Genomic DNA, 16,235 nt, shown 5'->3' with positions numbered 1-16,235 from the left:
TAATTTAATAATAAAAAGAGGGGGAAAATTAGTAGTATAAATAAGGGAGAAACAAGATATTTGAAAAGAGAGAGAGAGAGAGAGTCAATGAAACGTGTTTTAAGTATGATGTGTTATAGTTTGTTTGATCTGACTAACCTTAGCAAAGGCAGGGCAGATTGAAAAATCAAGATAAAATATGGAGTTAGATGAAAAGACCTCAATGGAACCCTTTTTCTTCTATTTGGAGAAGACGTTCTAATGTCATAGTGACAAAAAGTTGGAAGGTAGAGTAGACACCGTAAAAATTATCTGCAAAGAAGTTAGAGTTGAATTTGTAGACTTTGCAGACCTCTGCCTCCTATTTAATTCAGTACCGGGATTCTTAAAGAAGGATGATCTCCCTTTGTCCTGTGCTTCTATTGTAGACTAATGGAACCTGGGTGCTGTAGTGCTGATGATTCAATAGGTGACATTCTTCTCTCCAAGTCAATGATAAACCAGTGATTGAGTGCCAGGTCACTGAACTGCTAAGATGCCATCTTTTTAGAGAGAACAAAAATTAAAGTTTTGATTACACATGGTCATTCTAAAATTCTTCTTTGAGTAGTGTCCCTGTGGGTGCTCTGATTCAGGTGCACATGTGCCTCTTGAGCCATTGATTAGAGATTTTCCGTTAGTAGCGTCTATTCAGCCTGCTCATGTGCTCTGTACAACCTTGTGGTGTGCTCTCAGGGTATATAGGGCTGCATGGGCGAACCACCCTCAGTTCCTTCTCTACTACCTTAGACTAAGACAGAGCTCTAGCATGTCTACCTCATGTGTACCTCAGTATGTTTACAGTTGTTATTTAGTTCGTGTTAGTTATTAGTATTATTTAGTTAGTATTGGTTATTAGGAATACTTAGATAGCTTTGAGAGACGTCAGTTTGTCCTCTCCCCCTTTTTTTTCTGGGGAATTGATCTGGCCTGGCTTGCCATGCCTGGCTCACCAGGTTTCAAATGCTGCCTGTCTAGTTAGGAGGCTGTCCCAATCAGTGATGGCCACTCTAAGTGCATGCATTGCTTGGGATGTAATTTTTGCCAGGCTCTCAAATCTAGAACATGGGAAAATCAGGAGACCAAATTGAAGCTGCTATTGGTTGCCTCCAAGTCAGGTCAGGATACCGCCCTCAAACATGTGTCTTTGGGCAGATCCAGGGCTTCTTCATCGTCAGCTAAGGTATCTCCTAGGAAGGGAAAGAACTCAGGGAAGACTCCAAAAAAGGAGAGCTCTGTCTCTCATCACAAGGAGTCAGCTCCCAACAAGCCCTGATCTCTCACTAGGTCTATGGTGTTGGAAATCTTGACCTTTCAATGTGGTACCATGGTGGCAAACTCTTCCTCCAGTACCAGTGAAATAGGGAGAGCCCAGAGCACTTCAGAGAAACAAGGCTCCAGCAGGGTCCCAGTACTGTCCATGAAGGACAGGGAGGTACAAGACATACATTCCTCCAGAGTGTCACTGTCTACCTCGGCCTTACCAACGGTACCTTCATACTCAATTCCATCATTGTCAACGAAATTGAAGCCTTTGGCATCAGTGCCTACAAGCTCCAAACCAACAGTTTTATCTGCTGTGTCAGTACTGACCCACTTGGTACCTCAGAAATTCCGCTACAGCAGGGACTTGTCAGTGTTAGATGAGCAGGAGTCCCCACTGCTTTTGGGGACTGAACAACTCTTGGTGCTGAGGCCCCAGTCTCCAGATTACCATCACTTCCCAATACTGCAGAATTCTCTGCCCTTTTCTGATGGGGCTCTCCCATTGGATAACAATGAAGAGGCTGAAGGAAACATTCAATCAGACTCCTCCTTTTCAGTGCAGAATTCACCTCCGCATCGTTCCAGGAACCCATATTTTGACAAGGACCCTCATCCATGTCAGGAATGGTGGAATCAGCCCTGAGTAATATCCCCTATCCTGCATGGGCTTCCTCAGTGGCTATACTGGGATCCTTGGGTGATGTATCGGCAAAAATTTGCCAGACCTCCATCTCCATTCCAGAGGGAGATTAGGGCCACACAGTCCCCTATACCAAACCACCACCATAAAGAGACCTTAAAGGAATAGGAGGCTATGGTGGACAAGGAGGCTACCCCTCAAGGCCCTATTTCATCTCCGGACAAGGCAGTCACGCCTCCACCACCATTGATGGCCAACAATTTTTGTCAATTCCAGCACCTTGTGAAGAGGGTGGTTAATGCCCTCCAGATACCTCTTGAAGAGGATAAAGACTCTCAACATGAGCGCCTGGACACTTTGCAGTCAGCAACACCCATCCAGGTTGTGCTACCAATTAATGAAGTGCTCCTGGATCCAGCAAAAACAGTGTAGCAAACGCCTGCCAACATCCCACCAACTTGTAAATTGGTGGATAAGAAATATTCTGTTCCTACAAGGGACTAAGAATTTTTGTTTTCTCACCCCTAGATTAGTTCACTGCTGATGAATGCTGTAAATGACCGGGGTCAACAGCAGGTCTAAAGGCATATTTATCCATGACCCTCCAGTTTTGGATTGCAAGTTATTAGGTGATCACGGACAAGTATGATTACACAAATTACAAGAAGTTTGCATCCTTTATTGAATATCTTCCACAGAAGCATTCCAGGTCATCATTAAGGAGGGTCTCTTATTAGTAAAGCAGCTTGGGCAGCCCCTGGGCCAGCCGCACCAGCCGCTGCTGGGGCAGTCTCAGGCCACCGCCCCCTATCCCTCTCTTAGCTCCGCATGCTGCCTCCGTGCAGAGGCACTACCCCCGCAGCTAGTGGGGGCTGCGGAGCCAGCGCTTGGGGCAGGGGCACCATGCGGAGCTAGGAGCTGAGGGGGTCGCCACTTCCGAGGAGCCGGGTAGGGAGCCTGCCAGCCCTGCCAACCCCCTCCCCCAGCACCAGCAGGGGTCCTAGGCTGCATGCTGCCGCCTGCCCCGTCCCCACCCCGCACCAGCAGGGGTCCTGGGCTGCTCCCTCCCCCCCCCCGAGCACCCGTGGTGCGCCCCAGACTACTCCCTGAGCACCCATGGCACCCCCTGGGCTGCCCCCCCCCATGAGCACCCCTGGCACCCCTGGGCTGTCCCCCCCTCCCCCAAGATTTAGTGAAGGGTACATAGTACAAGTCATGGACAGGTCATAGGTCATGAATTTTTGCTTACTGCTTGTGACCTGTCCATGACTTTTATTAAAAATACCTGTGACCAAAACGTAGCCTTACTTATTAGCCAAAACCTTTCTTCAAGTGTCCTTAGATGCTGCGGATCATCTCCACAGCAGTTGTCATGCACAGGGCATCTTGGCTCCAGTCATCAGGGTTTCCAAGAGTAGTTCAGAATACACCTCTACCTCGATATAATGCTGTCCTTGGGAGCCAAAAAATCTTACCGAGTCATAGGTGAAACCGTGTTGTATCAAACTTGCTTTGATCCACTGGAGTGCGCAGCCCCGCCCCCCCGGAGTGCTGCTTTACTGCGTTATATCCGAATTCGTGTTATATAGGGTCTCGTTATATCGGGGTAGAGGTGTACTGGTGAAAACCTCCTGTTTGATGGTCAAAAACTCTTCTCAGGAACTATGGACAAGTCCCTGCACATGCTGAAGGATTCTAGGGCCACACTGAAGTGTCTGGGTATATACACTCCCACAAACAACAGATGTAGTGCAGGCAGTGTACAATGCAAAGCGGAGATGGGCGGATCATGTAGTCCACAGGCAAGACAATAGGTGCACAACCCACATCAGTGACTGGATCCCCAGAGACCACAAGCAACTGCTGGGCAGACTGAAAACGCGCTGGGCTGATCCCATGACAAAACTCTTTGGCCTAAATGGAAAGAACGTGCTCGCAACAAAACGTAATGGTGTGACGTCGACTTACGTTCGTGGAGGGACGGACGAAGACAAGCCGCACAAAGGTGAAACAGAAGATTTAGCAGGTCTTAAACTGCCCAGTGATCGCTCCCAGCTCAGTTCTCTAGTTTTCACTGAACCACCAAACCTGCTAGAAAAAGACAAAGGTTCCAGAGGAGAAGAGCATCTCACCCTCCATCATCGAGTATCCACTCGTCATCAAAACAGCAATTTTCATGGGCTGGTCAAGGGTTCGACTCCTCCCTCACCTATAGTTTGTAAGCTGCAACCCTTTGCCCACTTTTGGAGATTGCCTTTGCCATTTCCAGCAGGCCTTGTGGCATGTTACAACAGACATGGGGGTCGTGGAGATAATAACTTTGGGTTACACCATTCCCTCACTGCCACCCAGCAGCAGCTGTTACCTGCCCGCTCCCTGTGACCCATAATCCACAGAGGTTCAACATGGATCCCTAGCTAGCTGTCATGACTACCCTGCTTCTCTGTTCCTGAACTCCCAGTATTTACCTCAGCTCTGACTTGGATTCTGATTCCCGATTGACCCCTAGAACTGCAACACAGACCCTAGTACCTGGTATTGACCTTCAGCCTGATTCCTGACTGTCTCTGACCCTTGTCTTAACTCCTGACTCTGGTTTGACTCTCAGCTTGACTCTTGACCCTGACACTGGCTCTGACTCCTGGCTTCAGTTCCGGAATCTCAAGCTCCTGCCACTAATCCTGCCTACCTTCGCCCAGAATCCTGATAGGTACTATGCTATCAGTTAATGTTCAGAAGATGATACCTGGATTCATTTTTTTAATGTTACAGATTACTACACATGGAAGAAGTACTTCAGATTGATTTCCCATCTTCAGCAAAAAAGAAGCAGTTCAGTGGTATTGATTATCAGCTTTGTTTATTATGCCAAAGGAGTTGTAATGAGGCACTAGTTAAGACATCAGCATCCATCCAGAAATAACTGGAATCCATTTTCAAATGGTATGCATATAGTTACATAACTTACATTACTTAATTACAATCCCAGAGTAATTTATTACAGTATCCTTGTTTTTACTTTGGTCTCAATCATGTTTAGGCATTAATGGGGAGACAAAAAAGACCAACTAGTAGCAGAATCTTTGGAGAATATCACCCCGGAGGACCTGATTGAACACAACACTTGGCATTGTGAACCAGATTTTTGCAGGGAAAAAGTTGTGACGTGCTGTAGAATCACACACCCAAACACTCGTTACCCTTCAAAAATGCTAACTAGATATCATCTTTGAAAAGCATACTGATGTGTTTTAAGTTGTTTCTCAAAGGGTACAGGACTTGCAAGACGAGTTCCACACATCCAGTGTACAGTCCGTATTCAGTGACCATTATTGTACATGATGGAGAGCTGCAATATCACAGAATGGATCATGAAATTTAATGAGGTTGAATTGGTGACAAAGCCAACTTTTGGACTAGTGCAGTAATACATGAAGATGGTTGAGTCTTTGCTGCTCTTTATTCGATCTGCTAATTAGAATTTGCATCTCACACTGGAAGACATAGCAAAATACGTTTTTGCTTTAGATTTAACCAACTATTCTGGGATGATTGCCTGCTACCTCGCTGAAATAAGAGGTGTAAAAAGTCTGACCTTCTGTTAGTTTGATAATAAGATATCTTACTGGAAGCTGTTTGATTCAGCCTCCAAAGACTCTTTCCTCGCTCTGAAAGTTCTCGGAATGCGTGAGACAGTCACTGATGCAGTCATAAATGAACTGGAAGCATTAATATACACCAGGTTTACCATTTGAAGACTAACATTATGACACTTGCAGAACTACGTTGATGGATGTTTTCCAAGAAGCAGATAAACTGAGAAAAATTGCCATTGCTGAGGGGTACTATTTATACTTGGTGTCATGAGGGCAAATTATCAAGCAATGGAATGGCTCTTGAATGATCGACCATATCCAGAACTACCCTCCCCATTGGGCATGGTTGGGTCTTGGAGAATGAACTGATCACACCAGTTGTGTGAAATACCATGTGGTCCCAGTCAGTACTTCAGCTAATCAAATGCTCATGTGCAAAGACCAGATGCTTACCATTCTGCAAATGTTTGGCCAGCCGCCTGCCTTGCACAGACATATGCAAGTGCAGCTCAGACAAGGATCAGTGTGAGACTATGTCTAGCAATGGTGCCCTAGATGGAGATGACACTGACGATGACTTTGATAAATAAATGTTTTCAGTACTACATGTCAAGGCTAACTTCCCTAGGATTACAAAAGATCAATGTCTTTTTTATGTAAGCAATGCATCCCTCTGTTAAGGTATAATTAAAAAAATGTTGATTTTAAACATTTTCTCGAATATATATCTACATAATTGTTCTAGGTTTGTCATGTTTGGTGCCATTGTGTTGACGGGGGAAAGGGGCTTTCGAATGATACCCAACTTGAGCCATTTCTGACAGCACTGTATTATCAAAATTTCTACCAACCGGACAACCTGAAGCTGGGTGCCAGGGGAGCAGTAAGCCTCCCCACCATGCCACAGAAGGCGGCACAATTGAAACTGTGATTCTGTAGGTTTTTAGGAATCAAATGACACCTCCATCACCTTTCTATCACTAATTTGCCCACCGAATGAGATTTTATGATATTGTGTTCCCAGATTTATGCTGAAAAATTGTGGTAGAGCTGTGAATAATACAATATAGGGCTGTCAATTAATCTTAGTTTTAACTCATGCGATTAACTCAAAAAAATTAATGGCAATTTAATCACACTGTTAAACAATAATAGAATATACCTAGACTTTAGTAAGGCATTTGATACGGTCTCGCATGATATTCTTATCGATAAACTAGGCAAATACAATTTAGATGGGGCTACTATAAGGTGGGTGCATAACTGGCTGGATAACCGTACTCAGAGAGTTGTTATTAATGGTTCCCAATCCTGCTGGAAAGGCATAACGAGTGGGGTACCGCAGGGGTCTGTTTTCGGACCGGCTCTGTTCAATATCTTCATCAACGACTTAGATATTGGCATAGAAAGTACGCTTATTAAGTTTGCGGATGATACCAAACTGGGAGGGATTGCAACTGCTTTGGAGGACAGGGTCATAATTCAAAATGATCTGGACAAATTGGAGAAATGGTCTGAGTTAAACAGGATGAAGTTTAATAAAGACAAATGCAAAGTGCTCCACTTAGGAAGAAAAAATCCGTTTCACACATACAGAATGGGAAGAGACTGTCTAGGAAGGAGTACGGCAGAAAGGGATCTAGGGGTTATAGTGGACCACAAGCTAAATATGAGTCAACAGTGTGATGCTGTTGCAAAAAAAGCAAACATGATTCTGGGATGTATTAACAGGTGTGTTGTGAGCAAGACACGAGAAGTCATTCTTCCGCTCTACTCTGCTCTGGTTAGGCCTCAGCTGGAGTATTGTGTCCAGTTCTGGGCACCGCATTTCAAAAAAGATGTGGAGAAATTGGAAAGGGTCCAGAGAAGAGCAACAAGAATGATTAAAGGTCTTGAGAACATGACCTATGAAGGAAGGCTGAAAGAATTGGGTTTGTTTAGTTTGGAAAAGAGAAGACTGAGAGGGGACATGATAGCAGCTTTCAGGTATTTAAAAGGGTGTCATAAGGAGGAGGGAGAAAACTTGTTCACCTTAGCCTCTAAGGATAGAACAAGAAGCAATGGGTTTAAACTGCAGCAAGGGAGGTCTAGGTTGGACATTAGGAAAAAGTTCCTAACTGTCAGGGTGGTTAAACACTGGAATAAATTGCCTAGGGAGGTTGTGGAATCTCCATCTCTGGAGATATTTAAGAGTAGGTTAGATTAATGTCTATCAGGGATGGTCTAGACAGTATTTGGTCCTGCCATGCGGGCAGGGGACTGGACTCGATGACCTCTCGAGGTCCCTTCCAGTCCTAGAATCTATGAATACCAATAGAAATTTATTATAAATATTTTTGGATGTTTTCTAGATTTTCAAATACAGTAAAAGCTGTTTTATTTGGCATGTTGGTGGAGTGGGGGTGCCGGTAACTGAAAAATGCCGGTTAACTAAGAGGGAGGGAGTTTGGGTGCGGGAGGGGGGCGGGGCACGGGCTCTGGGAGGGAGTTTGCATGCGGAAGGGAACTCAGGGCAGCAGGTTGGGGCACGGGAGTGGGTGCGGGCTGCCTCCGCCTGCAGGCGCCGCCACCACAGCCAATGGGAGTTGCAGAGCTAATGTTTGGGGTAGGGCGGGGGCAGCCTACCGTGCCTCTGCCTAGGAGCAGCCAGGACAAGTCACCACTTGCGAGGAGCTGCCCAAGGTGAACAACCCCCTTCCCCTCTCCGGATCTGGCACCCCGTGCCACAACCCGCTGCCTCGAGCCCCCTCCCACACCCAAATGCCCTGCCTGAGCCCGCACTCCACAACCCCTTCTGTGCCACAAGCCCTCCTGTGCCCCAACCCCCTTACCCTGCCCCGCGCCAATCGGTCTATAAACCGGAATTTCAATGAAGATCAAAAATGCCGGTTTATAGAGCTTTACGGATGGTGAAGTGCCAGATAAAACAGCTTTTACTGTATATTGATTTCAACACAGAATACAAAGTGTACAGTGCTCACTTTATATTATTATTTGTTATTACAAATGTTTGCACTATACACATGATAAAAAAAGTACTGTAGTGTAATCTCTTTATTATGAAAGTGTAACTTACAAATGTCGAAATTTGTTTTGTTACATAACTGCACTCAAAAACAAAATAATGTAAAACTTTAGAGGCTACAAGTCCACTCAGTCCTACTTCTTGTTCAGCCACTCACTCAGATAAACAAGTTTGTTTATATTTATGGGAGATAATGCTGCTGAAAGTGAGAACAGGCATTTGCATGGCACTTTTGTAGCTGGCATTGCAAGGTCTTTATGAGCCAGATGTGCTAAACATTGGTATGCCCTTTCATGCTTCAGCCACAATTCCAGAGAACATACTTCCATGCTGATGACACTCATTAAAAAATGTGTTAATTAAATTTGTGACTCAACTCCTTTGAGGAGAATTGTATGTCTCCTGTTCTTTTTTACCCACATTCTGCCATATATTTCATGTTCTAGCAGTCTCGGATGATGACCCAGCACATGTTGTTTGTTTTAAGAACACTTTCACTGCAGATTTGACAAAATGCAAAGAAGGTACCAATGTGAGATTTCTAAAGATAACCACAGCATTCGACCCAAGGTTTAAGAATCTGAAGTGCCTTCCAAAATCTGAGAGGGACTGGGTGTGGAGTGTGCTTTCAGAAGTCTTAAAGGAGCAACACTCCGGTGCAAAATCTGCAGAACCTGAACCACCAAAAAAGAAAACCAACCTTCTGCTGGTGGCATCTGACTCAGATGATGAAAATGAGCATGCGTCAGGCTGCACTGCTTTGGATCGTTATCGAGCAGAACCCATCATCAGCATAGATTCATTTCCTCTGGAATGTTGGTTGAAGCATGAAGGGACATATGAATCTTTAGCGCATCTATCATGTAAATATCTTGTGACGCCGGCTACAACAGTGCAATGCAAATGCCATTCTTACTTTCAGGTGACATTGTAAACAAGTAGCGGGCAGCATTATCTCCTGCAAAAGTAAACAAACTTGTTAATATGTGTGATAAGCTGAACAAGAAGTAGGACTGAGTAGACTTGTAGGCTCTAAAGTTTTACACTGTTTTATTTTTGAATGCAGTGATTTTTGTACATAATTCTACATTTTAAGTTCAACTTTCATGATAGCGATTGCACTACAGTACTTGTATTAGGTGAGTTGAAAAATACTATTTATTTTGTTTTTTACCGTGCAAACATTTGTAATAAAAAATAAATATAAAGTGAGCACTGTACACTTTGTAGTCTGTGTTGTAATTGAAATCAATATATTTAAAAATGTAGAAAAGATCAAAAAATATTTAAATAAATGGTATTCTATTATTGTTTAACAGCACGATTAATCATGCGATTAATTGCGATTAATTTTTTTAATCACTTGACAGCCCTAATATAATATAAATATTGCAGCTGGTCAGGCAGTAAGTAAGCTTCACTAAAACAGTCAAAAGAAATGAAAATTTTTGGTTTAATTTGAAATGTGATTTATTTCTTTTTTTTCTACATTCTTAAATGAATTTTTTGGAAAAGATTTGGAAGGGAAAATACCATTTTCTCTCACTCCTTTTACTTATTTTCACTGCAAAAAGGTAAGAGGAGGAAAGTAAAATAGCGAGAATGTGTTTGTTTTTTCATAGTGAAATTTTAAATTTTGATATTGTCCAAAAAATGAAATTTTGAGCAATATGGAAAAAAATTAAGCTAGTTCTTATATTGGTTGAAAAGACATTTTCTGTCAGTTTCACATATATACGAGTTCCTAGTTTACAAAAACAATGTTTAGGTTATCTTTACAGATTACAATGTAAACTTTAATCTTTTTGTATAGTTTATATGCCTTTGTGTTTTGCAAGCTAAATAAATCAATCTTTCTTTGTAAATTATGTACATGATTACAATACATTTAACACTTCTTTAAAATTTTTCAATAAGTGAGAGATCTACCACCAATTTGCCTTGATGTTAGGCAAAAGCAGCGCATCTCTATAGATACACTACCACCGGAACTGAAAGCTCCAGTCCCTCCAGAACCTTCCCTTCCCATCCGAACCAAAACTATGAAAGACTTCCAGTAAGTTGTATTGGTTTTAACTGTATATTCTGTTTTGGTTTTTATTGACTGACTTTCCATTTTATTTATGTATGTTTGTTTGTTTATGTATGTAATATTTATTTTCTGGCTGACCTCTAGTGATGGGATCAGTACAAGGTAACAGAATGCTAGATAGAATGTATTTATGTACGTTAATTTGGCTAGGATGCTGGAATTAATACTTCCGTGTCTGTGGAAATTGTCATGACACCTTGCTCAGCTTGGGTTTTATGCGTCACCTAACAGATAGCACCATCAGCAGCTCAGTGCCACATGCATTTTTTTCTACCATTACTGTTTTTTGGGGGAGATGCGGGGAAAGAACTACTGATATTTAGTGGATATTTATTTTCAATCAGAGATCCTCAACTCTGACTGAAGACATTGTGTACCAGGCCATTAATTTGTAACTTCCTATATTTTTGGACCTTTGACAATAGTTAATAATATGAGCTGTGCCACCTCTCACTTAAATGTTTAAAATGTAGAAATATTTTTTTCATATTATGTCAAAGGACACTGGTGTTGGCAGTTCACTCTTTTTGTAGTTCCTTTTTTTTTTCCTTATCTTCCTTTCTATTGATGTTAGTGCTATTTTAAATAGTGTAAGTATTGGGGAAATCCCTTCTTTCTAGTTCTAATTCCCTTATGTGAGAAGCACTACACTTAATAGGCCTTTTATTCTGTGGACTTAGATCAGAGTCCGTACAGGTGAGCTTTATACTGCTGTCCGCTTACAATTTAGCAAAAGGACAATATGATCACTGTGCCAAATCAATTTGGCTTTGTTCCACTTTCATGTTTACTCCCTCTGTCAGAACACAAACCCAGCTGACCTCATTTATCAAGGAAAAGTTCACAGTTGTTCTTAGTGACATATGAGTTTATCTTCTTTTAACAAGTTGGTTGCTTTTTTGTGTGTGTTTGAGATTTCTCATTTTCAGTAGGAGGTTAAAAGTAACAGATTTTTTGATTTGTCAGGTGTTTCTTTACTTGGTGCAGAATGAGTCAGGTATCACAAAGGAATTGGTAAAAGAGAATATTTGTCTAGAACTCAAGTGGTCAAAAAACTGAAACATGTGACAAACCCATCTACCACGCATTTTACTAATTTTGACTAAAATTTTCAAAAGTGTCCATGACTTAGGAACCTAAGCCCCACTGACTTACAGCAAGACATGCTCCTAAATCCTTTAAGCACTTTGAATATATTACATCTATTTTCACATTTACAGTGTGTTTCATTGAAATACACAAGTTTATCATATGAGTGACTATATAAAAATATTTTATGTTGTAGAAGAAAAAATAAATTTGTGATTTGTATCACTAACATGTAGGGCCAATGTTTTCTGGAAATTGCCGCTATTACTACTTTTAAAAAAAAATTTCCTAAATGACTCTTCATTTCTGGAATTGCCCTTAATTTTTGGAATTGCCATTCAGAGGGTGAGCAGGGCATGCAGGGTGATGTCCACAGCACCTGTCACCCACTCATCTCCCCTGCACACCACTGGCTCCTTCCTCCTGCCACACAGCTTGCCTGGCTCTAGCCCTCAGTACCCAGCGTCTGTCCCCCACCCCCCCTGCACAGCTGGCTCTAGCCCTCAGTGCCCAGCATTTTTGTGCTGTAAAGCAGGGGTTCTCAAAGTGTAGGGTGCGCCCCCATAGGAGGGTGCAGAGGACTGTTCAGGGGATGCGTGGTGGGGGCAGGGATGGAGCGCCACGCTTCCAACCCCGCTCCGCACCCAGACCAGCTCCGCCTCCAACACCTTTTTGCCCTCACCCAGTCCTGCCCTGCCTCCAGGCCCAGCTCTGCCCTCATTTCTTCTCCGCCCCCAGACCAGCCCAGGCCCACCTCTAGCCCCAGCTCCTCCCCCATCCCCAATTCTGCCCCAATTCTCCACCTTCTGCCCAAGCTCTGCTGCTGAGGAAGTCTTGGCTATGCAGTAATGGTGGGGGGGGGGAGGGGTGCAGATAGATTCCATTACTGGTAAGGGGCAGGATGCGACCGGAAAAGTTTGAACACCATTATTGTAAAGGATTGCATATTGCTCATGTTTGTCAATAAGTGTATTTTTATTAATATAATGCATATCAAAAATGTCTGAAATATATAGCTTTGAAAATCTGAAATTACTGTTTTCATTGCTGGAGAACACTGGCCCTACTAATATGAAAATTAGTTGTAGATTGGCTTTGCATAAATGTTTTTACTTTTATTTTCAAGGTATTTGGAGTTTTCCATTATATCAGACATTAGTTCTTTATGGGTGTTTAAAATGTTCACATAACATATCCAACTCCCAGCTTTTAACTAGGTGTGAATCTCTGAATTTTATTGTTACAACAATGAATGTGATCTTACACATGCTATGTAAAATTTAGGAATTTTAAAGCTTGTAATACAAGCAAAGATCAGTACCTGTAATGTTAAATTAACAGTTTTAGGAGGTTACTTACTATTTTAAGTTATTTCTACACATTGCATAAGAATTGATAATACATTATTCTATTACTAATTTGTTTTAAAATACTGAAATCATAATCCACTGAATTAATAAATATTATGATCAGGTAGTGTTGAAATATATTTTGCACAACCAATTTCAAATGCTTCCATTCTTTTGGAGCGTCAGTGTTTCTAGATTTTCAGGTAAAATATTAGAGTAGAAGTTAACTTGCACACATCAATTCTTAAATTAACCCTTCTCAGAAATCTGTTTAGAGATGAAAGACACTATTCACTTTGAATAGTAAAGTATGAAGTACAAAGTCTATTTCATAAAGCGTTTAATATTTGTACATAAACTTTTGTGTGATATATATTTATTTGTGAATTTTCCTTCTAGGGAGGATATGGAAAAAGCTAAGTCATCAGGAGATTGGAAAGCTGTACATGATTTTTATTTAACAACATTTGATTCTTTCCTGGAGCTAAATGCTGCATTTAAGGTAGAAAACAATTCAGAATGCTGCTTAGCTCGTATAGGTTTTATATCTTCAAGATGCTATATATCCATCACATAACATTTATATTTATCTTTGTTTACTTGAACAGACTAGACTCATAGTATTATCTTGTTTACCTTACCCATACACTTTGTAGTTATAGCATTTCATTGTTTCATTTACTAGTTCCATTTATTATTTGTTTTTAGCAAACTATTTGTTCATTATTCATGTATTAGTAAACCAAGGTTTCAAGCACATTTGTAGGATTTAAAACAAAAGAAATACAAAAATTGGTGTCCTGAGAATTAAAGAAAATGCAAAGACTTTATAAAAGCTGTCTCTCTACAACCCGTTTCTGAAAGATTAACTTTGCATTATAGTAAGTGAAATTATATACATATTACTCTGTTAAAATTTGTAATACTTTATGACTATGGAGTTGCTTTACTATCTTTTTAGACTATTGTTGATGTACATTCCATTGCTGGTAAAATAGTTATCTGACAGCCCTGGAGACTGAAGCCCTTAATTCCCCAATCAAATACAGTATGGTTTTTGGCAATGCATTCTTCCTTGCATTGCCTTCTTAATGTGCCTCAGTGCTTCAGTCTCCATGCCCAATAAATCCTTCGTATTTTTTCAGAATCTGTGTGTGTCAGTGCAAAATGTGATTGTGCTATTTGCTGTGAACAGTGGGATCTGAACTGAGGCAATTAATTCATGTCACACAGGCTATCTAACAGATATTGCGTGGTAGTAATTTTGTTGCTTTTGACTGTTGCTGAATTTGAATTTGAACCAATGACTAGAAATGGTAGACTAAATCACTCATCATGTATCAGCTGACACGTCTAATGTAGTCTCATTATTTTAGACTTTTGACAAATTGAACCCATGTGAACTTCGCTAACATAATGTATTCTTGTATTAGAATTTGAAAAGATACAATATCATATCTGACCTGGTTTCTTTTTTGTTGTTACAAAAAATTATCAATTTTTTTTCTCTGTACATACTTTTTTCTAAAATTGATACAAATGTTAGCACACCAAAACTTTTTTATTTTTAAGGGAATTTTTTTAAAATGACATTAGAAATAACTTTAGTAAGAAATGTTTATGATTTGAATTTGCAGAAAGATGTCAGTCTCCCTTTCAGTACCATTGAAGACTCTGGAATCAATGCTAAATTTGTGAATGCTGTCTATGATGCCTTACTAAATACTGTAAGTAAAAAAGATGTTTTTAAAATGTTTTAAAAGATTCACAATTATGAACTAAGGAATCTGCTGAAATTGCAAAAACTGCAAGCTTCCATAAAATCACCATAAAATTCTGAAAACTGCACTCTACGGATAGAACAACTTTTAGTTAATAATATTGTTTATATTTTGGTAGAGTCTAGAGGCCTCAGTCAGGACCAGGACCCCACCATGCTATATGCTGCACAAACATAGCAAGGCATGGTTCCTTGCCCCAAAAGCTTACAATCTGGATTGAAAAAAGATACAGAAATGAGTGTAGGAAGCAATGGGGCAGATGGAATGAGGGTGACAATCATATGTATATGCACAGGCAAGTTAAATGTGCAAATGATGGGTTCCAAATAATTTGAAAGTCATTTTTTTTTTAATGATTAAGTACCCAATATAGGCAATTCTTGACCACTTCTTAATTTAGCCAGTTTTTTATTATTTATTTCATTGACTTTGTGTGACCTTTTGGTGTTTTGCTGGACAAAAATATTTGTATCTGCTATAGTGAATTTAATATTACTGTTCAGTAAAGGATATTGTGTAACTATTAGTTTGCATCTAGGCTATCTGTTTGCATGGCACTGAACTGGTCTCTTTTGAGAGGTATGAAAGAAAAAATGGTAATGAGGGGGTTTTCCTCACAACATCTGAGGCATAGATCCTGAAAACAGCTTTTGCAGGTAGATTCCTGTGATTGTGCCGGACACCACTGATTTCAAACAGGCTCTACATTGTGTATAAGGGTCCACCTGTGCAGTGTTCTAGTGAAGTTAGAAGGGCCCTGCACAGCATACGGCTCTTGCAGGACTGGGGACTTGGACAGTAGAAAGAAAGAGCCTTTTCTTACATACTAACAAGTAGTCAGGAAAACAAGATAATAGAAAAAGAAACTATAAGATAATATAGAATATGTAAGAGACACTAGTGATACCAAAAGTTAAACTTTGTTGTGCAACAGAAAAACATATATTGATTCAAAACAATGGTGCAATCTTTATCTCATCACTTTCACTGGACTCCCACTCTAAATCCATCTCCCTAAGTTTGGGTGATATACTTTTTAGATGATGTAGCTTTTTTTAAACATTTTTTTTTCCGTGTTTGCATCCAGTTGAAATGTTTTGTGCCTATTTAATAGGGCTTAATGTAAGATAAGGTCTTCTGGTAACCTAAACGATATTTTATTTAACCAAATGTAGAACGTAGCTAGCCGTGATTTGTCTAGGGTGGTCTCTGTTTTTGTTTCTTTTCCTACGCATCCAGCCTTGATAATTTATATTACTTTAATAATCCTCCTATGGTGTCACATCTAAATAAAGATTTGGGGAAAACGTAATAAACTGATAATGTTTTGATTGGGAAGTGTAGCTATGGTGAAAACACACTTGCTCCCCTGATTTGTT

General features: G+C 40.7%; 1 protein-coding gene across 1 annotated transcript in view; it reads left to right on the top strand.

The window, feature by feature from the left end:
* Positions 1-16,235, top strand: part of HECTD2 (HECT domain E3 ubiquitin protein ligase 2) — a 70,489-nt gene that overhangs the window by 14,365 nt on the left and 39,889 nt on the right. The window contains exons 3-5 of the mRNA XM_065408008.1: positions 10,463-10,601; positions 13,475-13,577; positions 14,713-14,802. Of these exons, the coding sequence (XP_065264080.1) occupies positions 10,463-10,601; positions 13,475-13,577; positions 14,713-14,802 (332 nt within the window). The remainder of the gene's footprint in view (positions 1-10,462; positions 10,602-13,474; positions 13,578-14,712; positions 14,803-16,235) is intronic.

Source organism: Emys orbicularis, chromosome 7 (genome assembly GCF_028017835.1).
Source record: "Emys orbicularis isolate rEmyOrb1 chromosome 7, rEmyOrb1.hap1, whole genome shotgun sequence".
Taxonomy (NCBI): Eukaryota; Metazoa; Chordata; order Testudines; family Emydidae; genus Emys; species Emys orbicularis.
The sequence above is the reverse complement of the archived record's forward strand: the minus strand, read 5'-3'. Positions and strand labels throughout refer to the sequence as shown.